The sequence below is a fragment of the Bacillus rossius genome, chromosome 13, assembly GCF_032445375.1.
Source record: "Bacillus rossius redtenbacheri isolate Brsri chromosome 13, Brsri_v3, whole genome shotgun sequence".
Taxonomy (NCBI): domain Eukaryota; kingdom Metazoa; phylum Arthropoda; class Insecta; order Phasmatodea; family Bacillidae; genus Bacillus; species Bacillus rossius.
The window spans coordinates 22601945-22629653 of record NC_086340.1 but is presented as its reverse complement, the minus strand read 5'-3'; the positions used below and the strand labels follow the sequence as shown (position 1 = coordinate 22629653).

At 38.2% G+C, this 27709-nt stretch overlaps 1 protein-coding gene and 1 non-coding gene across 4 annotated transcripts in view; one reads left to right on the top strand and one right to left on the bottom strand.

Annotated features, from left to right (window-relative positions):
• LOC134538368 (TATA element modulatory factor-like) overlaps nt 1-25710 on the bottom strand; it is a 44861-nt gene extending 19151 nt beyond the window's left edge. Inside the window, exons 1-11 of one of the 3 annotated variants that reach the window (XR_010076127.1) lie at nt 25482-25691; nt 14786-15133; nt 12996-13755; nt 9338-10021; nt 8766-8867; nt 8494-8645; nt 7080-7159; nt 4368-4471; nt 3962-4228; nt 3337-3549; nt 2074-2280 (exon numbers count right to left, since the gene is read on the bottom strand). Coding sequence is in view for 2 of the 3 variants with exons in the window: in XM_063379635.1 (XP_063235705.1) it covers nt 2074-2280; nt 3337-3549; nt 3962-4228; nt 4368-4471; nt 7080-7159; nt 8494-8645; nt 8766-8867; nt 9338-10021; nt 12996-13755; nt 14786-15119 (2903 nt within the window). In the remaining variant the exon portion in view is untranslated. Of the gene's footprint in view, nt 1-2073; nt 2281-3336; nt 3550-3961; nt 4229-4367; nt 4472-7079; nt 7160-8493; nt 8646-8765; nt 8868-9337; nt 10022-12995; nt 13756-14785; nt 15134-23378; nt 23439-25481 lie in introns of those variants that run through there. The other 2 variants (XM_063379635.1, XM_063379636.1) reach the window with 2 other exon arrangements.
• Nucleotides 25711-26261: 551 nt separating this feature from the next.
• Nucleotides 26262-26352, top strand: Trnai-uau (transfer RNA isoleucine (anticodon UAU)). Its single transcript is given in 2 exon segments — nt 26262-26299; nt 26317-26352. It is a non-coding gene; the product is annotated as a tRNA-Ile (tRNA).
• The last annotated feature ends 1357 nt before the right edge of the window (nt 26353-27709 follow it).

Below are 27709 nucleotides of genomic sequence, written 5' to 3'. Positions count from 1 at the left end.
CATTCAAACAAAAAAAAAAGAATATTTAAATTGAAATTTCCATTTCAAACATATTTACTCACACATACAGTAAGTACAATCTTGAATAGTGATATGTCTGTTCTACTTTTTTTCTCTCACAATTATCAGTTCTAGGGCGATACATGGCATGTCGATATGTTCAATATGTCTATATGTTCAATATGACATCCAAGTGCCCCACTGTACCATAATTCCATCGAAAACACGTCACCCAGCATCTTTATGTCTCACTAGGTGGCTACAGTAGCACAGAACCTACAGCCTGTAGTGCAGCAGAATCTAGCAACACACAATAACTTTATTTTTGCTGAGTCAATACTTAATTTAGGCAAATAAAAAATATCTTGAGAAAAATGAGAATATCTTTTTACAAGGCATTAAGTACGTATATCCAAAAAAATAATAAATAATAAAAACTATTAGCAGCACACCAAAGCAATTTCCAGTTATGTATGTATGCATGAGCAGTAGAAAACTACAAATCATAGTACAGTAGAACCTTGTTACAATGTTTTCCCACTTATAACATCATATTTTTTAAGTCCCAACATTTTTCATATAATGAGAATGTATATACATCCTGTTTATAAAGTTTCACAAATTCTGAATTTCCTGATTATAATGTTTGCTTTCTACTCATAAAATTGAATAACTTCAAAATATTTTTTTTAAAAAGTTACCTTACTAAAACAAGGTTTTTATTCAGAAATACTTTTTTTTTAAATAAAATTAAAACCGTATTGGATTTCAGATATTATCTCTAAAAATACATAAGATCATCTCCATAACTTTCTTAAATTGAACCAAAAAAAAACCTTACTGTTGAATAATTAAAACATGTGGTAAGTACTAAATGAAGCAATATGCTTACTCTATATTTTTGCATAAACAGGGCAGAAACTACACAATGTGTACATTTATAGATGTTATAATAACTAAGTAAATTAAAACATGGGGACAAGCTAAACATAGGTTAAACACATTGAAATTATGTCTTCACATACCATTAAAAATTATTTCTTGGTATAACCTATTAGGTTTCTAACATTAAGAGTAAACAAATGAGAAGATAGATCAATACAGTATTATTTTTCAATTCCGTTTGGACGTTTAGCGGGAAACCACGTTTTTCTCTATTTAAAAAACCAAATTTGTTTCTTGTGTTAAAGATCTATGACCTTCCGTGTGAAATTTTCAAAAATGGTGTCAATTAACTCGCCTAAAATAGCTGTGTTCCGCACCAAACTTTGTTTTTCCAAAAAGAAAAAAAAAGAAGAAAAAACAGAAATTTTGGGAAACACTTTAAAAACAGCAGAATTTTGTCATTTTCCACAAATTTCGTTCTTCGCCATATTTTTGGGTCCCTAAATATGGCAACCTATAAAATTATATTAGTTTCATGAACTAAGTTTTCCAGATGAGTATATGTTACATATATAACTTACTTAATACATATATATATTATAATAATGTTATGAGGAATGGTATAAAAATAAGTACAAAAAAGTAAACATAAATAGGCCTAGTAAACTTTTGCCATTGTTAAATTTTTTAATTCACTATTTTTTCTCCAAAATGTTTCTTAGAATATTCTCTCTCGAATCCCGAATCTTTTTCCTCAAATCCAGAATCTTACAAATACTGGACATTCAGTGGGATTATAGGATTCAAGGATTTGAACGGCCCATCCCTAATTTTTACATTTCCTAATTTGAAAAATTTGCATTGGAAATAACGCTAAAAACTTTGCAATTTGGTATAATATGTTTTCTACCCAAATTTGGGGCAGTTTGGCCTAGTAGGCCTAACTAGGATTCTATATTTAAGTTACATTAATTAGCATATGTATTTGTTAGTTTCATATTTCAAAAGAAAAAAATTACCTTCAACAGTTCTGAAAACATTTTCATTCACAGGTTAAACTTGATAAAGAATTTTATATTTAGCTTGATTTCCACAAAAGTTTAATTTTTAGTTTAGTTAAGGAATACTTAGTATTAGTAGCCTACAAATGAGATTAATAAGCAAGCCTGTAGGGAAAAAAAGACAAACCTTTTGTGTTCCTCAGCTGCCTGGCTCAGAGCCACTCGAAGTCTCTTCACTTCCAGATCCAGCTCGTCGCGCTCGCTCTGCGCCGTGCTCCGCGCATCCTCCAGCGCGGCCAACATCTCCTGCCGCACGGACAGCTCTGCGCTCAGCCGGGCCTCCTGGAGTTCCTTCTCCCTCCGGGAGACGGTTTCCTTGCTCTCCTCCAGCTCCCTTAAACATTCAAACAGCACAGAGAGCTACATTAAGACAGGCAGAGAAACAGAACTAAAGCAAGAGTACGATATACATAACTCACAATTAGATATCTCTTCCACTTAGCCATCAAGGGCGTCGCCAAGGGTGGGGGGGTAGACTTCCCCCCCCCCCCCAGATCCCTAGAGATTCAAAAAATGTAGCCAAATGCAAAAAAAAATACATACTTTTCCCACAACTTGCCCCTTTCCCCCCCCCCCACCCCTCAGGCCATCGGCTGGCGACGCCCTTGTTAGCCATATAAAAGATGCTTAATTTTTTGACAATTTTCAAGCAACCAGATACCTATTTAAAAAGCAAAAAGACTGATATATAGCTTATAGTGAAAAATATGTACTGCCAAAGATATTACTTTTTTTTTTTAAATAAAAAAAATAGCTCATTTGCATTCAAGTCTACCTAAGGCAGAATCGATAATTATTTTCTTTGCAGTAAGGGTGGAAAAAAAAGAAAACCTTCAGGCCAATACAGATACAAGATACAAGTATGAAATTATCAACTCCACAGGGTGAAAGCTGTATCGTTTGATAATTTTCTTCCCTCATGTTTTGTTTGTTTAGATGGGTAGAAACTGTCAAAATATCTTGCAGTATTAAGTACACCTAACCCTTGTAGTAACGCTGTTCAATTTGTGCAATTTGCACCGTCGTTGCTATTATTATATCAGTATTTATACTAGACCATTAAAATTATACCCACATCATATTATCAATAGGAGAATTACAATTTATAACTAACTTTAACATCAAAATACTCAGAATAGGTTTCACGTGGGTATGGTTCCTTTTTTGCATAACTACGTCCAATTGTCCGTTAATTAATTCCAGTTCATTGAGTATGTTGTGGATAAATTGATCACTTATTGATTGAGAATCAAGTATTGGTTCACTATGTTCTGATCCGAGTGATTCCCTAGACGGGGGACGGGGGACGGGGGAAGGGGGGTGGGGGACGGGGTTAGGGGGACGGGGGGAAGGGGGACGGGTGGAAGGGGAAGGGGGTGTGAATACTGACCTGCGCGCCGTCTCCGCCGCCTCGGCCAGCTTCGCGCCGCGGGCCTGGGCGTCCTCCAGCTGGGAGCGAAGGCGAGCCAGCTCCTTCTCCTGCCGGCGGTTGGCCGCGGCCAGCCGGTCCACCGCCTCCGTGTGCCGTCGCTCCGCGCCCTCCTTGGCCGCCAGCGCCAGCTTCAGCCGCTCCGCCTCCTGGCCCAGGCTCCCGAGCTGCGCCCTGCGCACGCGAGCGTCGTCACTAGGCATGTGCGAAGCTTCCATGGTACAATCGAATTCCAAGTTTTTTTGAACGTTCGATAACACATCGAAATGATACGAACTATCCGCGTTGAACGAAGCTTCGTTATCATTCAAGTTTCACACGTCGCACGTGCGACTTATTTTCTGTTACACAAGGAAGTTTCTCAAATCAATGCATACTGTAATTTTTACTACATACTAAAGTAAGAAGTATATGGGTGAGGTAATGGAACTTTATAGAGGGTTGAATTTTTGTGTTTACTACATTTTCTCCGATATATTTCTTTTAATTTTTTTTTTTCTTCGAATATCAAATAGTTTAAACACTATAGGTATGGTGGAATATGAGTCGTTGCGGAGAAGGGAGAAGGGAAGGCGCGAGAGCTCACTTGAGGCTCCTGGCGGTGCCGTCGGCCTCCGCCTCCCTGGCCTTGAGCTCCTTGATGCGGTTGCAGTAGCCCAGCTCCTTCCTGGACAGCTTCTCCCCCTCGGCCGTGAGCTGGCGGATCAGGTCGTCCTTCTCCCCGCACAGCGCCCGGAGCTCCTCGGACTCCCGCGCCGCCTGCTGGCACCGGCGCTCCAGCGCGGACAGCCGCTGGGTGTGGTCCTCTCGCACCTGCTGGGCGTCCTGGCGATCGCCGGCCGCCTCCAGCTGCCTGCCGACCGACCAACCCCTTTCTTTAGAGCTCCACACCTTGTGACGGGCGAGCGAGGACCAGCTTTTACGATTGCATTAAGAAATAATTAAATATCTACTTAAGGCACAAATAATGAAAAAAAAATTACAAATTCTACCTTTTAATATTACTGTTTGATTCCTGAAGTTCCACATTGATCCTGCTCAGTTCAATAAGCCTTGATTCCCGCACTTCAATTATTTCTGTCATTTCTGCAATTCTCTGAAAACAGTACAACAACAAAGCATTTAGTACAAATCCTAAATTTCAACAACGACAGGGCAGTAACTACTGCTTCTTACATCTTGCACTTGGTGCAAAGTCCATATTTATATGTTACTACATGAGTACTATTACTTACATTACAATAGTGTTATTACATTAGTGTTATTTTAATGTTCCTTAGTTTAATTTTATTTATCTTAATCTTAATGAAATTTGTTTAAGGATAACAGCAACAACAAGAAATGACAGTTGACCTTCTAATTATCTTGCTGCCACAGACTATAAGTACTGTGTTTTCTTGCATAATCGTCGACCATTTTATTCTAAAATCAAGTTTGAAAAGTAGGGGTGCGACGATTATGCAAAAAAAAAATTTTGTTAGGTAAAGTTATTCATAAAAACAAAACCCGTTCATGGAAAGTCCGTTTATTTAAAAAAAGGTGGAGTACACAAGAGCACGCCAAACAATATATATTAATAATTCATTAAACAAAAACCTTTCTTCAACTTTAAATAGAAAAACCAAAACTCTAACGCGAACGCAAGCCACTGTAATCTGACGTGAACTAACGCGTCGTAGTACACACTTGCCATGAAAGTTTGCGGGCTATCAAATGTAGTTAACTAGGCACCTGACAGAGAGTGCGCGTTGCATCTGTAGCGGTTTGAACTGCGCGCGCCGCATCGGCCTCCGGCACTCCGCTCCCCTCTTCCTTCTCCCTCCTTTTCCCCCCTCCTAGTGGTTGTTCTATGTCTACTCGTTCACCCCCCCCCCCCCCCTTGATTGGCGCATTCGCGCGCTGCGGCGCGATGGTATAAATTGAGCTGCAACCATGTCAGGAGCCTCTTTTCTCTTTCTTTCTTCTGGTTTTAGTCAGGCTCGGTTGTCAGCAGTAGCTGATCTGTTGTAATCTACTAGCATGTAGTCCGTTAGGTTCAGTTTGAACTACGTGGGTGTGCGACCTCAGGGGAAAATGTAAGTTGGTTTGAGTTGTGTGTGAGGCCTTACCTTAATGTAGAGTCATTTATTCTTGAATTGGTTTGTCTAAATTCCTTTTCGGCCGCCACCTTGAAACTTGTTTAGTTTGGATTAATGCATTAACGTAACTTCACTGTCAACTTGGTTTTTATTGGTAACTGTCTCCCCCTGAGACGTCGTCGCACGTATTTGATTATTTCTTAATAATGTAACGTCTTTCTGTCATTGTAACTGCACTTTGCAGTAGTTTTGAAAAACGTAAATAATGTAACGTCTTTCTTCAATTGTAACTGCACTTCGCAGTAGTTTTGTACAACGTAATTAATGTAACTTCTTTAATTGTTTAATTGTAACTGCACTTCGCTGTAGTTTGGTAAAACGTAAATAATGTAACGTCTTTCTTTAATTGTAACTGCACCTTGCAGTAGTTTGTAAAACGTAAAATGTCTGAATTTAACTGCATACTTGGCAATGCTTTTGCTTCGCGTCAACTGCGCGTTGTATGATGGGATCACTTACGGTGTAGCCGGCTTACCTTCGAAGCTTGTTGTTAACAAGCCCGTTTAGTCTTAATTAATTGTTTGTATTTAGCCTTGCCTAAATTGTATACACTTAACCTCATCAGTAACCTAATGTTATGATTTGATGTTTGAATAAAATGTCTGTGTACCTGATACCATTTACCTTGCATACCTAATCTGCTCCATTCACGTAAACCCCAGTCCATGCCAGGTTCTGGCCTCCCATCCCAATGCTCCTAAGCTAATAGGCTTTACACATCCTATCGGCGAGATATCGATATTCGACTACGTGCGCGCAATCTATACGGGAAGCAACATAACCAAACATGAATGATGCGCTGGCTACATTTTTATAAGCGGTACACCGCGTCAACGCAGACAATCAGAAAAAGGAAATAACGTTTAAAAAGTCTTTAAAAGAAATTTACACGTCATACAACTTTGTATTTCCGTTAATTAAATAAATAAGTGGTAATGACCAAAATTAAATTTTAGATCTCTACTTTAAAATACATTGTTGTATACGGTAAAAATACCTACACAGCGCTGACGCAGACGATCAGATAAAGGAAATAACGTTTAAAAACGTCTTTATAAGAAAATTTACACGTCAGACAACTTCGTATTTTTCCTTTGATTAATTAAGTAAGTGGTAACGACCGAATAAATATTTGATTTATACTTTAAAATACATCGTTTTATATGGAAAAGATACCTACACAAAGCGCTCTGCATCTACTAGCGGAACCAAAAACATCATGCGAGTTTACGCGAGAAGTTTTTTTGACGGCCTAAAATATGGGTGCGACGATTACGCACGTGCGACGATTATGCGATAAAAGGGGGTAGTTTATATCAAGACATGGTGGAAGACGAGTACAAGGTAAAGGAGGAGTAATAATATCTCCCCTTTGTTCACTACTGTAGATTCTTTCCTGGAGAAACTTTTCACATATTGTCTCGCTCTGGAAAATATACTACAAAAAACACTCACAAACACACACACAAACACGTGTGTGCGTGCGTGCATGCATGTGTGTGTATGTGTAAGGTGACCCTAGCAAGGCAGAGTATCACTGCTTATAACATAACGTAGCTCACTCACTCTCATCAACTTCTTCACTTCGACAGAATGCTCTTCTTCTGAACCACCACTAGACGTTTCAGACAACTCCCTCTGATGACCTGAAATTAAAAATAACACAACTAACCAGCTACCCAAGAATCACGCTACTTCTGTGTCCCAGAACAAATAGCCTCAGGTCTTATCCACACAAACCACACAAACCTGGTGACTTTTTCAGGACCTTTCAATAAAAAAAATTCCTGCACGATTTTTTTTTTAACAAGGATGATTTTTCACTAAATATAAATATAACCAAAATTAACATGAACAAAAGTAATAACGAAAGTTTCTACAACTCTCAAAAATGTACCAAATTTTAATTTACAAATCTAAAACTTTTTTTTTAGAGATAATTTCCACGTGATTTAAGCAGAAAGTCACCAACTAATCGTAGTTAACATGCAACGATAAACTGAGGTGAAGCTACAAAACACAAAATAAAGCAAACAAAACGCTGCTGGAAATGGAAGTTTCGTGACTCGATCATTACGACCAATCCAACGGTCAGGGAATTCAACGTTCAACCACTCTCATACAAAGAGATTTCAATAGGCAGGGCTGAAATTAAAGATTCACCCATAGCAAACTGCAGAACAACAAAACGTTTTTCGCTCAGGAAGTTGCCATTTCGCATAAGTGGCGCTGCAAGCGAGAAATTAACAAAGCAGTACTGACACATGTGCTTATCTAAAACTTTACGAGTTACTCTTTTGATTTTGACCTTGAACCAAAAACTCTACAACACTTACAGTTGATATGTACTATCAAAATGTATAACTGGGACATTTCTGTAAGTATTATAAAGAGCTTCCACTGACTGGCTTAGCGGAAGCTTCGCACAGGTCTACGAGCCATGTCATCTCAAGAGCCGGGACCTTAAGGGGCCCGCCTCGTCAGGGGTGTATGTGCGTTAGTGAGGCGGGATGACAAGCGCGACGCTCGCTGGTATTTCTAGCGCGGTGTCGCCTCTAAACGCAAAGATGCGGACTGCCGCGCAATCTTCTCGTCGTCACAGGACAACTGTGAAATTTGAATGGTGACCGTAACATTATATTGCGGGTAAATTAAGATAAAGATGTAATGCGAGTCCCTTAAGTGTTTTCTAGAATATCTACTGGTTGTTTTACGCCTAAGAATTTCTCTGAAAACACGCATTTTATCCATTTTAACTCGTCTAAAACCACAGTTTAAAATTTTAATCCGAGATCAAAAGTACTTTTCGGCCCCCAGGGAACTCTTAAATGCTTTTCGTAAGTAGACCCCCACTCGGATATCTCGAGTGGTTTTGAAATCGCGTTGTTTTTCCCTGGAGCTCCGCACACCGTGTGTGTGCCCGGGTAGGCGGGGCCCTTAAGGTGTTCCGCTGCGGGGCCCTTAAGGTGTTCCGAGTTACCTTTGGCCTTGGGACCCGCGAGCCTCAGCAGCAGGCCGGAGGTGGGGGAGTCCGAGTGCTCGGCCGCGGCGACGCCCCGGCCCTTGCCGACGGCCGGCACGAGCTTGGCCGGGCTGAGCCGAGAGTGCGTGCTGCTGCTGTCCCCGTTCGGGCTGCGCCAACAAACACCAGAGACCACTAGAGATGGGGAGTCACCCCTAGGGTGGGGAAGGGAGGCCACACAACAGGTTCACGAAGCAACGCTCACAAGGACGGGCACACTGCTCCCTCACCTCGAGATTATTTCTATGTCGGACGACGTCGTGGTTTCCAGCTCGTCGCCCGACGTGTGTTCGCTCGTTTGCTCGGACTCCACCTTCAGCATGTCGGATCGACTGAGGGGAACGCAAAAAAAAAAAAAAATAATATAATAACACGGAACACATTCACTACTATTAGTGTGTGATTCTGAAACAGTTTGCCAAGCAATAAACAAATATGTACTTTAATAGGTACAACCAGACTATATTCTAATCACTAATTTTCACACCAATTTAATTCAAACATATATTTACGTACCATTAACAGGTGTTGTAAAATCAGGACAGGAAATGCTAATTTGAGACACTTGAGAAAAAAATGTTTTAATGTACCTCCACAAGCACAAAACCTATTTTCCATTAGATAACCTCATGAAAAATGTGTAATGCTAAAAATTTTGGATTCATACACTAAAAAGAATCTTTTTTAACTTTTATTTTATTATAATGTCATATTATCTTTTGTTTCAAGATTATTTTATTCTTTAATACGAATAAAGGAAAAGGAGGTCAACAGTATAATAATTTACTTCGGACGAGCATACCTTTCCGAGGATATGGGCGACTGATCCCCTGCCGGGACGGACGGTTGGTCCTGCCTCGCGTCCCTCGCGTCTTCGTCACCCATCGCATCCGCCAGCATCGTCCTCACGTACAGGGAGCCCGACTGCCTCGCGTCCCCTCCGACGATGGAGGTGACTTCGTCGTCGGAGCCGCTCCCGAGGACGGTGCCCTCCCCGCTGCTGTCAGTCGCCGACCTCACCCGGGGGTTCCGGGACGCGCCCTCGCTAGTTTCGCACTTCCTGAGGGCCCTGGGTGTCCTCGGGGCGTCCTGGCCCAGCGGCAACTGCAGGCCGGCCCGGCCGTGCATCCTGGCGGGGTCCTCCGGGATCTCGGAGGGCAACACAGCGCTCTCCGAGGCGCTCAAGCCGTGCTGCGGGCACCTGGGCGCGGGGCTGGCGTCCGTCCTGGAGCTCAGGGAGCTGGAGCAGAGGGAGCTCTCCGCGCTGGGCGGGTCCGCCAGCGGCCTGAGGAGGGGGGACCTGGGCAGCGGCGAGGGCTCCAGGACGGCAGCCGCCGTCACCGTGGCGGTGCTCTCGGAGGCGGAGGTGTAGCTGTCGTCAGCCACGCTCGCGTCCTCCTCGTCCTCCTCCTCCTCCGGGATCACTTCCACGCTCTCCGGGGATATCTCATCAGCGGAGCTGCTGGTTGCTTTCGTAGCATCGTGCCTGGTAAAAAAAAATACCACGTCTCTTGCAGCAACATAATCCAAAAACGTAAAATGTAAAAAAAAAAAACTATATCTATTATTCATAATATATTCATACGAATCCTGACAAGAGTGGCGTAGCCAGGATTTGTGTGTGGGGGGGGGGGGGTGTTAAGAAGCATGTGCTCCCCCCCCCCCTTGTATTAAAGTGGGGGGGTCGGGTTTCCTTCCCTGGGAAAATTTGGATTTTAGGTTGTAAAATAGTGCTATTTTAGCAGTTTTCGGTACTTAAATTTAAATATTTTAATGGTAAAATTTTTTTATTAAATTTAATATGAAATTTGTTTGAGTGATGAATAAGATATTAATTAAAGATTTGGTGCTAAGGGGGGGGTTTGAACCCCTAAACCCCCCCCCCCCCTGGCTATGCCCCTGCCTGACAACCTTACTTTAAAATAATTTTAATACATAGGCTTGCACAGTTGGCTTTATACATATTTTAATTTTGTAATTGTATAAAGTTTAATATGTTAGCAACTGACGGATTTTGATCTTAAATTCAGCAGAAGGAAAAAAAAAATTAATTCAGAGTAAAAAAACAAAATTAAAATCGACACGTAGTTTTCCCAGTTGAGGCAGGGTCTGCATGGATGGAACGGGGCTGACCCACATAAGAGCCAACTGTCCTGCCCCAGGGACAGACGTGTCGTTCCGGCCAGCTTGGAGAATGCCCGAGGTGAGGCGAGGTGAGATGGAGTATGGAGCAGCGGCGAGATGAATTGGTGGGGGGAAACGGGAGTATCCGGAGAAAACACAAGAGACCATGGCTAAGTCCACCATGTTTACCACTTGCTAAATTTCTGGGTTCAACTCAGCTAGGAATGGAACTTGAATTGTCTTAGCGGTAGACGAGTGTTCCAATCACTCAACCATCGAGCCTGAGTAATTTTATTTATTATTTATTTCATCCAAAGAGACATTCAGTTTATAAATTTAATTAAATAATTCATTCAAGTTCCAGAAAAATTGTTGTTTCTTGCTGTAACATAATAATTACCAGGAGTTTGGTAGCCACTACAAGCTTGTCACATTCTTTCCAGGCTCCAAGACAGGAGTTTTCTTTATTGGTGTATTAAGATTTTTAGATTTATTTTTCAAACGCACAAAACAACAAAAAAATTTCTATTGAGGATTATAAAACACATATTACACTTACCCATAAAACTGTGGACAAGTAACTAGATAAATAAAAACCAGATTGACAGTATAAAGTTACTAACATGTGACAAAAAAATCTTTTAAATTGTATAAAGCAAAACTGTTTTCCGCGTCTGTAGATCCGCTTACCTCTTTTAAAGTACACAATAGATTCTGAAATGGTTTTCACCATCATTTAGAGAATTTTATCTGTAAACTTTATATGTATAATATTCATATTAAATTTAAAGATAGCAGAGAAAACTAGATATTTTGAAATCAAGTCGTAAAAAGCCACTCACTGACTGACTCATCACACATTTTCCAGAACTAAGACCTATAGTATTGAAATTTTGCAAATATATTCCTTTTGCTACGTAGACATCTGCTAAGAAAGGATTTTACGAAAATCAGCTCCCAAGGGAAAATGCAAGGCTTTGAGATTAAAATTCCCATTTTAAGTAGAAAATTTCCATGGCAATACAAAATCATAGAATCTTCATCTCCGTTAAAATTTTGTCAAAATTTCCCGTTCTAGTATGTGTCACACAGACTTGAAACTCAGCAGTGATGGTCCTTTTATTACATAGATATCAACTGAGAATGTGGTTTCTGAAAATCATCTCTCAAGGGTGGTTTAGTGCAGGCAAGGCAGGGTAATTGGCTAGAACGTCTATTAATTGGTGTCAATACGTTAGTTTAGTTCACATAACATGAGATATATACTAAATGTTCAGAACTGAGAAAAAACAGTTAATTTTCTGTCACACATCAAATTTTGCCTAAATTGATACTATAAAAGGTTACACTAACAGTATATTTTTAAGCATTTTGCACCCCAAAAAATTAGTGTTTCTGGACTTGATACTACTGATAGTTTGTAATGCAGTTTCCGTATTGGTATTTTCTATGGCTGAACAAAGCATACGACCTAGCTTAGGGTAAAATGTGAAAGTAAACATTTGTGGACTGGAGTATTTACCAGAACAGTTGTAGCTGCTCACGTGAAGTAATCAGTTTCTGTATTTCCTCTAGATTGTCAGATGGGATGGGGCAACTTGATTTATATCAGAGAGAAATATAGTATAAAAACTTAGAAAGCTATAACTTACACATGCTAAAAAGGTGGAAATATTAACTAAGAAATTATTAAAACAACAAAAAAAAAGAGAGTCTTGTACCAATTAACAAATGAGATTTCCTAGGTGACACAAAGTGCAAAAAAAGACAGACAAAAAAAAAACAATAAGGAAAATGAGGTGTGTTAACGATGAGATGGAACTGAGAAAACAACACTGGGTCTCAACAACGCCATGTTTCTCACTCCTGAAGTGACCCCTACAGGAAATCCACATTGGATCGCCAGTTATCTGACCACTCATCCACCTCAGCACGCAATAACCCATGAATTATGGCTCAGCCTCCTCTGCCAAGTTGAGTTATTACGGTATTAGTTTATTTGCAGATTCCAGACGCTTATGAAGAAACATTTTGAAAATAGGACTTTAGAAGCAAAGTTGTATACATTTACAAGTGGCGGAAAAAAACATAAAAATTCACTTCTAGTGATTGACCATGAAACAATTATTCAGGGAAAAGGACTAACTATGATTGCCTGACATTTTTACACAGCAGATAATGTATAGACTGAATCAGATGCAAAAATTAACAAAAAAAAAAAAAGAAAGTTAATTGCGATGCTTGTATCGAAAAAATTGTAATAAAAAAATTAATTGGAAAAGAGACAACACAACTTAAAGGGTTAAGCCGAGCGTCGATAACAAAATGTGCCTTACTCGTCCGGTGCACAGCCTTTCACTTGGACGGGCAGCAAGCCGGGTGGACGCGGGGGTTCGTCGGGCGAGACGTACGGGGAAGACGTCATCCTGGAAGTCCTGCCGCTGGCATCGTCCTCCAGGACCTCCACGGAACTCAGGGTGTCCGTGATCACCTCCACGGAGTCGGGGGAGCTCGCGACCACGGACGGCCGGGGCCCGGCGGGGCTATTCGCCGGCACGTCCGAGTCCGGAGACGTCGTGAAGCCGCTGCCGCAGTCGCTGCTCGCGGAGCCCAGCACCTCCACGCTCTCCGAGGACTTCTTGTCGCTCTCCGACGAGATGACGGACAGCCTGTTGTACCTGCAGCTGCTCGGCGTGGCAGCATCCCTTCTCCTGGGCGCTTCGGACGAGGCGTGGCCCTCGTCGCCCCGGACCGCAGCTAAGTCTCTGCGGTCGGCGTGCGGGCTTGTCGCGGTGGCCGACCTGTCTTCCTCGGCCTCGCAGCTGGACAGCCGCGGGCGCGCCTCGCTCTCCCCGTCCTCGCTCTCGACCACCAGCTGGCTCCGGCTGAACCCCTCCTCCGCGCCCAGCTCGCTCGCGTCGTCGCAGAGACCCGCCTCCGTCGCGACATCCCTGCATTCCCCCGACACTTTCCCTCTCTTCCAAGGTGAAACATCGCCGGTCGAGGAAGGCGTTCCGGAGAGGCAAGCTTTTTTCGGTTGCTGAGTGATTTCACTACTCGCATCACCGGTGCCACCGGTTCCAAAGCCTTCATCACCTACAAAAAAAAAATTTATAATTTTTTTAAGACCACAAAACCATTTACAATTTCATATTCATTCAAGTACATACATTTTAAAAGTGTTAAGAAACACGAGATCTAATAATTACAAAAATATGTCCAAATATACCGTAAATTACTTTCAATGCACTGAATTGAATTTCAAATGAGATATTACCCTAAATGCATAACATTTTGGTAACATTACTTCGGTTTCACGGAAATTTCAAAGGTCGTTTCACCACTCTAAATGCAATCCATATTATGTATTTCAGTAAATCATGTCACCAGATATATGTGCTCTTTTAAAGGTGGTCAGGAAAATATTCATAACCAATATATTTTGCCAGACTAATTGTGTCATAGTCACCAACCGGGCATTTATTTACTGTGTTTCCACGGCTGTGGGCAATGCAGACATCTTAACTTCTGTAGTCACATTTTTTAAAGTATTTCTTCAAAAAAAATCCTGAAATTGGCATGAAACTAAAAATACAACGTGGTGGGTGAAATCGAAACTTAAAATGTTTGGGTTGTATATATTTTAAAGGTTTACTGCCATTTGTAAAGTGTCAGAAAATAATTGTAATGAAAATCATTTAGGTCTAGTTGCTCCATCGTCATTTTTGAAAAAGTGCATTATGGCAATTTTAAGGCCGCACTAGCTGCAGATCATATGTGAGATAGTTGAGTTTTTATTGCACAATGCTGACTATGCAACTTGTGAGAAAAACTTGAAGCCTTTAACATCTGTACATTGTTTCTCCACACTCAGGAACGTTCACAGAGCAATCTTAAATGATCTATCATTATATGTACACCAACAAAAGGAGAGAATTTGAAATCAAACAGCAGGCAAAAAAGGGCCCCCCCCCTTTTCCCAAATGAAATACTTCACACGCCCCTGTACACACTGGTATTTTGAATTCCACGCAATTCCACACATTTAATTCCACAGGTACTTTACTTCAAGTGTGACATAGTGTCTGTGAACGGGCACAGACGAGCCTCGGTGCGCAACACGCACCTGCGGTGGCTGTCGGGTTATCGAAGAAGGAGCCGGTGAAGGAGCCCCACAGGCTGGCGCTGGCCGGCTGCTCCTGTCGAGATGCTGCCGCCACCTCGGGGCACGACGAAGAGGGCGGCAGCCTCCGTCTCCGCTCCGCCTTCACCCCCCACGACGAGAAGAAGCCCTCTGCCTCGTCGCCGGCGACGGCGGCCCCCCCTCCTCCGGCATCGAGGCGGCCGCGGCCCCCAACCTCCTCCTCGTCAATGTCCAACGCCTTGTCGATCGTCTTCTGGGCCTCCTTCAGGGCCGACTTCGCCAGGTTCGCGAAGCCAGTCGCGTCAAACCAGCTCATGTCGCCCTTCACATCTGCAACAGACAGCTCCGAATGAGCGTTCTCTTCAAGCCCTGCTCCGATTCCACTTTCGACATCCCTCCGCCAGATGGAACATCAAATACTGCCGCAGACCCCGTGCCTCGCATGCATGCGTCAGTCAAGTAACAAGGTCAAATGTTACAAATATAAATATGTTACTTTTACATCAAACAATCTAATGTTCATTAAGAAAAAAAATTCAGTGGCTAGCAACACCAAATGTAACACTTTTCAATAAGACATTTATTGGATTTCTGCCAACTTAAATGAGTGAAAAACAGCCATGAACTTTTTCAAAAGATGATTTTTAAGGCTGTCTCACAAGCCATGTTTTTTTTTGTTTTGTTTTTTGTTTTCTACTCATAACTAATTTTTAAGGGCACTTTCTGAAATTCTAACATTATACCTACCTTAGATTTGTTGTTCTGTGGCCAAAATTTCACAAGTTAATAACTAAAAACTTAAGTGATGTATCGAGAAACAAAATGCAGGTCTCCAAAGAATTTGTTGTGGAATAAAAAAAATCCTCTGCACTGTTACTGCTTACTACGGGACTTATCTCATGAATTTTAATGACCAGGCCTTCAGTTTTGTTACTTTTCCATGACATTCGTGACCTGATTCCACTGCTTCCCCCTTTAAATTTCACTCGCTTCCCCCACGAAAACAAGACCTCCCGTCTGCACGCTTCCCTCATCCCTGATTTGACACTGCGGGCACGAGAGACGAACGAGGGGTGGAACTGTGAATCAGAGGAGTGAAGGACTACGTACAAAGCACGCACACCATTGACTGTGCCAGTTCCGAAAAACCTAAAATAAAAAAGTACTATATAAAAAATGTGAGTTGGTCTTTCAGTACTTGCCAGTGATATATATATATATACACACATATATATATACATATATATACATATATATATATATACACACATCTAATCTCGGTAGTGAGCGAATTCATGTGTTCTCATGTTGCAAACACACTTATAATACGTTATAATGAGAAAATTTTACTTAGAAGTCTTTAAAATAATGTGAGCATGATAAATATACGCAAATTGTGTTTTTGACTAAATTTCTTGACGCAACCACAGCTAGAATTTGCTGCCGGAGCAACTAAGTCAACCATCGAATCATTCTATTTGCAGAGCAATAGGTTAAATTATATAATGAAATGGCTCCGATAAAAGCAAAAAAGACTTGAAAAAATACTGAACACCGGCTTTGAACCTGATTTTCAACAAGGAATTTTATTAAAACACTGCCCATCTTGTTAAAAAAAACATTGAACAGTTAATACTATGAAGTTTACCTTTGTCTCTATGAACTCTGGTTCATGCCATCCACCACAGATGGCAGCACCATGGTTACACATTCCTGTTCCATGCGACTTCCGTTCCATTCACGGAATTATTTCTACCAAATGCCGTATACACTGAGAGGTAAGATTTTTACACTTGAAGAAACTAAAAGTTATTTTTATAGCTATAACTCATGTCGACAATAAGTCAGTTATACATATAGAGAAGAATGCCTAGTGATACAACTTTAATTGTTAATGCACAATAATAGTTTGCAGCTGAGACCATTCCATGCAACTATTCAAACCTTAGAAGGGGGGAGGGGTGACCACAGTATTGAATACAGTACACTTATGTATAGTTTCAACATAGAAAACTATGCATCCTCTAACAACTGAGAAAATTTTTCACAATGTGCCTACAAGTGCAATTCCTATACAGCAGAAAAAGTGTGTAGCAAACAGTGCTTTTGGAGACGGGAACTCTACATTTGAGATTAGCCTCCTCTTTACCCATTCATTTAAAAGGCCATGGTATTGTGCTGGAGTGCTTGAAAATGGATATTACTTAGCATGTAAGTAACCCAGGGAAATTAAAAAAATAAATAAAATTCATTTTCAGACAACACAAACATAAAATTAGCTGTTATGAATTTGAAACTGCTATACAGTGGCATTGCATCATTGGTATCTTCTACTTAAGCACACCCTCTTTCGTATTGACTTAAAAACTATTATTTTTTCACGGTTCTCTTCATTATGCACTTCAGTAAAGGCCTGTCATGATGTCGTGTAGTAACAGTCTATAAAGTGTTTCGAATTTGGATTGTGTGAAGGATTTACCAGAAAAAATTTGAAGCTTCCCTGATGTTGGCGAGGGCTAACAGGTCCCCACAGTGAGGTGAGGGGGTCAGCAAACTGGCCGCTACCTTTTGTGAAGTGAAGCTAAGGGCGAACGGGAATTGCTACAACCTATCAAAGCAGAAAGAAAGAAAGAAAAAAAAAGAAAAAGAAAAAAAGCTAGTTCTCTACCAGCATACTATTCTAGTTCATTAACAAGAGTCAGGAGACTCCATTTACAGGGAAAAGATTCAATGGTTTTATTTTTAGACCAATTAAATTTTTTAAACAGGAGATTTTGGTGTTATTTTTTTATTTTTTTTAATATAAAGATGGACAACTATTCAACAATACTTAAATGTTTCATTATATTTTAAAAATAGTATGATTTGCCCTAATACATGACATACGTTTACAATATAATAATTTTAATAAGCACTTCTAGGGTGTAATTACTCAGAATAAAAATAAATGTGCAAGTGTTTATGGGTTTGATAAATGTACCAACATTTTAATGTAAAATTGAGTTATTAATAACAGTTGCAAGATTAGAGTAAAATTTATTTATTTTTTTCAATCTATTTTGCAATACGTACCTATATTTTGGTAAAAACTTCATGATAAATAAATTACATGTATTAATTTAATGTATTAAAAGATTATGTTTCTGTGATTCTAGTAAAGTTTTGATTTACACACAAGAGCAGAACTTCCGAAAAATAAGAATGATTTAAAACTGTTCAAGATAACCAAGTGATGTCTGTTTACGAAAGGCATATTTAAGAATACACCGAGGTTGAAATAGTATGTAGTTGTTTCCATATTACATTATTTAACTGTATTTTTGGGCGTGTGAAATTGGAAAACACCTGTTTTTTTTTTACAGAATATTTTTGTAGCATTGAAACTCCCAGTAGAGATTCTTGAAAGCACTCAAAAGGGACTTCCAAGACACCTTTAACTTCATTTCTCTGCCATATGTTATGGTTACCACTCAAATCTCATATTTTCCATATACTTACATGATAAAAAGACAGCTCACCAGTCCACAGCCTTGCGCTTAGAGGAGACACCGCGCTAGAAGAACCAGCGAGCGTCTCACTCATCATCCCGCCTCGACTAACACAGATACACCCAGTGGCGTAGCTAAGGTGACTGGCTCCCCTGGCCAGAATTGAAAATAGCACCCCCTCTTGGATTAAAAAAGAGGGGGGAGGGTTCAATATCACAAAACCGTCACGGCGGCTCCCCCCCCTGCTCCCCTGCTCCGGCGCCCCTGGCGGGGCCCATCCCTGCCACCCGCTTGCTACGCCACTGGATACACCCCTGACTAGGTGGGCCCTTTAATACAGGTATTTTCTTTACATCAACACATTGATGGGACCAATAACGACTGTCACCTACCAGCAGTCGTGACATTAGGGCAGTGTATGGGAGCTATTGCAAACAGTGGTGGAGTCAGGATTTTTGGTTCGGGAGGGGCTTAACACAGCTGAGGGTTTTCTCATGGAAATTAAAAAATTTAAAAAAAACATACTATACTTATTTAAAATGGATTAAGTAAGGATAAGTGATGAAAATTGTACTGTAGGTAGTGTAGTACTAAGAAAGTAGGATTTCAAGTTTAATTTTAGGCTTGTCATGGGAGGATCCATATGCCTTAGGGGAGGGCTCCCCCCCTGAGACCCCCTCCCCCCGCCACCCCTGGATCCGCTACTTACTGATTGTAAATAGTACTTTCTCTTAGAAGTTTTGAATACTGTTGATATTCTGCCATATTGCATACAGTGTAGGGCATTAAAAAAACAAATACACAAATATGGGTAAAAAACAAAGGATGGAAGAATCAAAAACAGCGTCATACTAAAAGTTGAGAATGAAACACATAAGTGTTACTGTTTCAAAAAGTCTCTGAAATCACAATACATCTGTTATTTACATATTTTCTTCAAAAAATCATAATGAAATTTGAAATATATCCCACCAGAAAACAGGAAACACTGTACTGAAATGACAGACAGTAAATGAAAAACTCTGAGCAAACTAAAAACGCCAGGCAGCGCAGTAACGTGACCTGAAAGTTAGAGTCAAAAACTATCCAAATCTACCTAAACAAATCTGAACTCTACTGGCTTGACTGGCGCCAGTAACAGAACGTGCTGAACTATAGAATGCTGGATTACTGAACGTATTGAACTATAGAATGCCGGATTACTGAACATGCCGAGCTATAGATTGCCATATTACAGAACGTTACGAGCTATAGAATGCCGGATTACAGAACGTGCCAAACTATAAACATGCCCTAATTAGTTATGTTGCAATAAAAGATTCACAACAAAATACAAAGTACTAAGTAGTCATTCCTTAGCCAAGAACACCACTGGCAATAATCAGCAATTTAAACACAAGATCTTATTGGTTATATGAAATAAAATAATTTCACGGAAGTATTTTTTAACTACCTGTCCTGTGACTTCGGTCAACTGGGCAAAATTATTCACACAGATTATTTAGATAGAATAATTTAACGGTATCATTTATTTACATGTATATTGAAATTAAAGTTGCATTAAAGCTTTCCCTTAAGAGTGGGATAAATAGCTACTAGAAATTCCAGCTGCTTGAAGCGTAACATGTGCGCCTGATATTGTGCGTTAGACCGATATTGCTCTGAGTCCCTCGCGATAGGCGACACTTCTCAGTCCCACGATAAGGACCGATAGGGGTGGGTTGGCACTGCGAGGCAGTCGGATTTAGTTTTCCTTGCTGTCGCTGTGTTAGCTCGGGATATATGAATGGATGTTCATTTATAAATGGCGAAAACAAACACACGTTTTTTAAAAGGTAATGCTCGTGGTAAATTGCATTTGTCTGTGCGAATAAAACGGAATAGAGGTAAAAATCTAGCAAATTGGAGAGAGAAAAATAAGTATGTACACAAATTATTTAAAGTATTCATGGGTCATTTTCAGTGTATAGCTTCAGGCAGTGTTACTAATAAAAACATGTGTTTTTTTTACCTTGATTTAAGGTTAAAGTAAAGAACAAACACTGAAGAAAGTATGCCAATTGCAGAAACTACATCTGAGAATGCTAAAAGCAAGAAGAAATTATGTTATGAATAGTTTATATTGTGTATTTTATTTTGTAATAAAGAAAGAACTTTTTACTTCAGTAACTACTATTCATGAAATATACATGTTTTATATATGTGATACATTATATATAAAATACATTTTAGTGTTAAATGGGATACAAACAAGAGATACTTTTATATGGTACGTAATGAAACAACATAATAGCTTTGAAAACTTGTAATATTTTTATGCATATTATTAATTTGTATGTAACCGCGAGGTAAACTATTGTAACTTATGTATTTTGTTTACAAATCAGCTTTACAGTTTTGTGTAATTATTCGTATTTTGTGCTGTGCTTATAAGTGTTGGAATTGCAAAATCTATAAAACTTATCCCCCAGCCTTGCAAAGTAATATCCCACGATATATTTAGTTCATTTAATTTTTATACAACTATTATTATTTGGTTGAAAATAAGATGATTGCCAAGTAACCTATAAGAACTAAAAATTATTAATTGTATATCCACAATCCAGTTAAATATTTGTAAATATACGGTACTATAAAATATATATGTGTAAAGGAATAAGAATAATGTAAATGAGGTGGACATGAATGCAATGACAAGAGAAATGCAGAGTAACCTGACAAGACGTGTGTTATCGAAAACCAGACCTTCCTCTACACCCCTTCCACACATTCGTCAACAAGGCGCAGATAACAGCCGGAACCTGATCACTCTAATGGCAAGGATTATCTACAGCGCTCGGGTCTTACTGAGGGGATGGAATAAAAGTGTCCTATCTCCAAACAGAGAAGTGGCAAATTTTCGGCTCAAACATGAATGTGCAGTGACTTACGCGTGTGCAAGTATTTTGCAATTGTATGAAGAAAATTATTTCCAAAAATCATATACCTACTACAAAAGAATGTTACATGTAAATCGTTCAGTTTTTACTTTTTTGTTATTCCGATTACTTTATTTTCTGCAAGTTGTCAAATTTGTGCTAATATAAACCTTTTTACTAATTAATTTTGCTTATTAATAACAACATTAACCGCATTCTGAAAACTGGGATCATTCATTGTACATTTCCTCAATGAAGTGTAAAAATCTCATTCATCTGCATTAACTGGTTTGACCTCTACTTGCCGTCGCATTGACCACTAAAACAGCTCTAAATGAAGGCCTTTATCACCCTCTTAAACTACAATTTTCATTTCACGTTGAGGAGCAAGCTCAAACAGTTTAATGAAATCACACTCTAAAACATGCTATGTAAACATGATCACACACCTATCTATTGCCACGTTGATAACTTATTTTTTAAAAAAAAAATAAAAAATAATAAAAAAACAATTTTAAAAATACATGATGATGCAAGTTATTGCAGGGAATTTGTTTATCAAAATTACAACTTATTGTCCATTTGTTTTTTTTAGTTATTAATATTGATTTATCTATTTACAATTTTTATTATGATTAAACATAATGATACTTGCTATTAGATGTTGGTATATACATACAATATTATGTACAACCATATCTGAAACATTTTGAAATATCACAATAAAATAAAGACTAAATAATTCTGGGGTTATTATCCACCACTTGTGTAACTTAAATTTAAAGTCAAAATCATCTGCAGTTTTTGAGTTCAATCATTTTATACAGATACAATTTTTTTTTTATGCTAGGTTTTGTTTAGGTATATTGTTTGCTAACATTAAAATTATTAAAAATGTATTAATTATTTTTTTTTTTTCTGGATCTCTAATGGAGTCAAGGCTCCAGGGTGTATAACATGTCAAGTTGTACAAAGTAATATATATATATATATATGTATAATAGCTATAAATGCACATGCAGTAATATTCACATAAATAAAAAAAAATTACAAACATGCTAATTGACTTAAAATCAGGGTTGGATGGTTTAAACCAAGTGGTTTTTACAAAAAAAAAAACAGTTCTTGAAATAATGTATTTTTAAATAATATATCTTAATTTGTTTTTAATGAAAGGTCTTATTCCACTCTAACATCAACAAAAATTAATGTTTCTTGTGATTTACAGGAACAAAAAATTATATACTATTCAAGATCTTATCATTGAAATTATCTGAATAAGTTGTAAATTATGCCCAGCTAAATACTCCTGTAAAATTAAATTAAATAGTGAATTGTAGACAAGAGTGTAAAAAAAGAGTAAATAAATAAATATATTATTAAAAACATTCCTGTTCTATGGGAAATCCCCAACTGTACTGTAAATCCATATTCTGTGGGAAACACCCAACTATTTTTACAAAGAAAATAATGTAGCAGCTACTATAACATAAGATATCAGGTCAACAGCACACAGTTCTATTCCTCTATTTTCTAACAAATTAAAGACTTCAAGAATCACAGGCAGACACTTCAATTTTAATTATTTGTAATAATGTATTGATATGAAAAAAAATCTAAGCACATGTCATAATATTGCTTTGAAACAGCAATGTTCAAACCTGATGTTAGTTTCTTAACCTTTTACTGCAGTTGGCTGTCATTTCAGTCTAATCTCTTTCTATAAGGTCCATTATGAAAATCCTATCAGTGAATGTATGAACGTCACTACATATTATCTTCTCAAAGCAAACCAGCTATACCTGTAAGTGTAGCCTACACTCAATAGTAATTTATTACGTTGAAGTATTTCGTCCCTCAGTCAGTATAAGCATAAGATTAAAAAAAGCTACATAAATATATACTAAGTATAAAGGTGCCAGGTTAGTTTACTCCAACCACTACTAGGACACATTCACTCAAGATACCACATTCCCACAATGTGACATTCTACAATAACGGCAGGAATTGAGCTATACAAAACTTTTAGCTAAGTTACATAATTTTACCTACGGAATTTACAAAACAGACATGTACATAACGTGCATTCCAACATGCATTCACAGAAAAGCATGTGTGCACCCACATTAAGTGCGTCTGCATGTTTACAGGAAATTGTGCCTAAATTACCTGAAATATTTCATTCTGGATTTATTAGAGGCACCTGTAACAAAAATCCATGAATGGATTCTTTTTACGCTTACACTGAAACAAAACCACATTATGCTTTGAATTTTACAGTTCAATCACTATTAATATTTTATTATGCACAAATGGATATAGGCTACATGCCATATCTTGCAGCATTAAAGTGAACCAAGGGAATTAGTAACAAAAAATTTCCTAATCGGACTCATGAATCATAACAAGCAAGCCTAAAAATATTTTCTTCAAATACTGTACTTAGTTCCCTTTTTTAACACAACTAAAGGCTGGATTTCACACACCATTTTAATTTTGTTTATTTTCTCATCATTGCTATTAATTAATGGCAATCAATGTTAATTGACACCATACTACCTCGCTTGCATTAGATGTTCTCACAAACATTTTCAATGCATATTTATTAAGAGTAATGTAAGGGGGGTAAAAAAAATTGTGCAAATGTTCAAAATTATTATCACTTGCATGAATTTTTACACTCATTCTATAAATATTTGTTAGAAAGGTTTGTGACCGAAAACAAATGAAAGAGCTATATTATGTTAAATTTACAGAAATAGCTTTCAACTAATAATAATGATGAGAAAATGTAAAATATCAACATGATATGTGTCAACCCAGCCTTACTCAGCGAATACTATAATATGTTCATAATTAACAACCCTAAAAGATAAGCAAACATTTGAATTTATTACTTTGGCCTGGAAAGTAAACTTCTCTGACACTTTTCCCCAGAGGATTTATTTATATAAGTTTCTATGGTAATGTCTTACATTTGAAGTCATCCTAGAGCAATCTTTATCTTATCAGCGCCTTTGCAGAAAAGTTTTTTCAATCTGAATGCTCAACACAACAATTATCACTTAATTCAATTCTAAAAACACACAAAGTCACTGATACAGACATAATTCAAAAAGTCCTAAAACAGTATAATAAATAGATTAGATTAAATTTTACACCTGCAATTGGACTTTCGCCTGGTGGCAAAGAGTCCTCCACCTACTTTACTCTATTCCTTTTAGCTTTCTCTGTAGGTCCTTCTCCACTCATGGTCTCTCTTCCCTCTGTACCCACCTATCTTCCAGATTAACTTTGATCACCTTGAACAGTTTCGCCAGGCTTTTTTTACTGATGGCATGTGTGTCTCCGCCTCTTCCCCTTCTCTTCTCCTCCACTAACCCATTACCCATCTCACTGCCCTACGCTGTACCTTCTCCAGCTCTTTCATCTCCGTCACCATGTATGGGTCCCGGACTGCTGCAGAATACATACTCCATCACTGGGCTTTGCCTTTACCTTCCGGCCCGTTCCCTTCAATGTCATTGCTTATCGCCCCAGCCTCTAACCTCCCATCCTTTAACACATGCTCTACCTGCTTCCCTCATCCCAGGTTGTTCTGTAGGGTTACCCCCGGTTGCTTTTACTTCTCTGACTCCTATAGCTCCTGCCCATTCACTTCCTTTAATACTGTCTTCCTGCTCATAAACCTAACCACCAGTGCTTGACCTGTGCTTTAGCCTGTTCGGATCACCTTTAAGATTTCCCGCCCTCCCCCTTCACTGTTTCATGCACCACACATTCGTCAGCAAATATCTGCAGTTTACCTCCCATTTCCTCTCCAATGACTGCTCTTACCACATTCAGTAGCAAGTCGCTTTACTTAAATGTCATTAATCTGTCACAGTAACAGAATTGGAACAGCATTATAATTCGCAATCACTTAATTTTGACTGTGCTGGAGTACAGTACAGACTTGCCAAAATGAGATAAAATAATCAGGACTATAATTACAAAATGACATTAAATGGCTGGGTATAGGGGTAAATGTATTTGATTGACTTGGTACCTTAAAAAAATTCAAAATTCAAAATTTCGCCTTTTATTGACGAAATACGTTTGACAAGCACTTATTTTTAGACACAAACATAAACCACTAAAATTAACTTCCTGTAATATATAATATAGAACGGAAAACTGAAAATTATACCATACATATCAATACAAAACTAATAACAAATGTATGTCCATTTAAGTTTATATTTTCTCATAATAAACTGTTTTTTTACAAACCTGCAGTAGACTGTCACGAACACGTAATGAGATTTTCTTATAAAGCGCAAAAAAGACTCGCGCACAGACTGATTTTCAATGGCATCTTCTAACGTATTATCTACCACTCTGTGAAAAATACACACTAAATCGCATATTATTCACGCTGTACATTGCCAGCAAACCTTTTAACTTATTTTTAACGTTGACGAACGTCAGTCAAAACAACGGTTGTCAGCTGTTCATTAATGTAATCACATTACGAAAGACAACATCATAAAAACAAAAGTCCATTGATGTATTCTAATTAATACATTTTTTTAAGAGAGCGTTTGTTAATTTCAGTCAAATGATGGTTTAATACTGACACATTTACTTCACAATATTAACATATAATTATACGAAGAATTTGGACAAATAAGGTTTTATGATTTTACAATCATGAGTTTGACGGGAATTATGAACCTAGGTATACATAATATTACCAACATGCATAATTTTGCTACATTACTGTAAATTTTTAATGATAATTGACTTTTTTAAAGATAAAATTCAAATACATAATTCTGCTTTCACACAAGTTCTTCAGTGAATTTAATCCATAACCAAGACTGAAATAATCATTTATTTGAAAGTTAAAAAAAAATGAAAATGATGTTGCAGATCTACAGTAACATGAAAATTATGATGTAATGTTAATACATAACCCAATAAAGACGTCAGAACCTACAATTAATTAAAATTGTTTTTGGCTATAGGAATTCCCTAGAAAATACACTATGAAAGCCCCTCCGAACAATTGCCCCAGTGGCGCAATCGGTTAGCGCACGGTACTTATAGACAGTAGTCGTGAGCGATGCCGGGGTTGTGAGTTCGAGCCTCACCTGGGGCATGATTTTTTAGATCAATTTTACATATATAGAATCTTGTAAAATACTCATATTCCTATCAATAAACATGCGCCTTCATCCTGCTACTAAGTATTGATTTTATTTTAATAAAAAGGACGTCTATAAGGACATATCGTTATAGTCATTATGATATTAATATATTAATTAAATATGTTTTTATGACATGATCTTCATTACAGGATTATATCAGATGCGCTGGATGAGTTTTATTTGTATTGGAAGGGGGGTATAGTTAAGAACGGACTTCGAAGAAACTCCTGATTATGTACACAATTTATAATCCTGAAGATTCTCTTTCCCTTCCCTCACAACACTCCGCTAATCCCCCCCCCCCTTTTTTTTTTCTCTCTCTCTCCCTTACATACATGCATACATGCATACATGCATACATGCATACATGCATACATGCATACATGCATACATGCATACATGCATGCATGCACACATATAACACCTATTTTGAAAAATTCAGCCTTTATGCTTTAAAGATTGGGTTTACAAATACGTCAGTATTAAACAACAAAGAATAGCTTACGTACACAAAACAATTGTTATTTTTTATTTTATTTTTTTGTAATTTGTTGTGCAGTTATTTTAACTGAATGGGTTGCAGTCAAATGGTACCTAATCGTAATTTAGGAAGTTGTGAGAAAAATGTGAAATACTGATTTCCAAGAAGAAAATTTTGGGAATGAAAGATATTATAAGTTTTTATTTACTTGTAAGCTTGACAAATTAACATAAGCAACAAACCACTAATTATCCTGAAAATCAGTGTTATGTGTACACTTTTTCCTCACAATTTCCTAAATGCTGCCCAGTCATCTTCTTACAATAGCCCATTCATTTTTTTTGGTTGGTATAAATTTTGATATTTTCTGGAAAACAGAGATTGAAATTAAACATTCGTGATTTTATTTTGTCAAATATCCAAATGAAATAACAAAATAAATAATAAACTATGTTTAAAGGTTTTCCATTTACTTGCTTAGAAACGTACAAAATTGAAAATGTGTTAAGTTGAACAAGAACACAATAATGTAATTTACATTGTACCGCTAAAGGTTGTCCAAGTTATTCGGAAAATCACACGACATATTTCGGAAAATATATTTCATAAGAAAATAGAAATAAAGTTTATATGGCAAATCAAAGCCTGTCAGGGGGAAAAACATTTTTGTGGTAATACAATTTGTACTAACTATACAAAAAAATATTTTAAATTAAACTATTGTCCGGAGTAGAGGTTTTGCTAAGACTTTTTTTGTGTTTATGTTAGTTTATTGCAACCATTACACGTTTTTCCTGTGTAGATCTATTTGGCCGACCTCCGTAGCG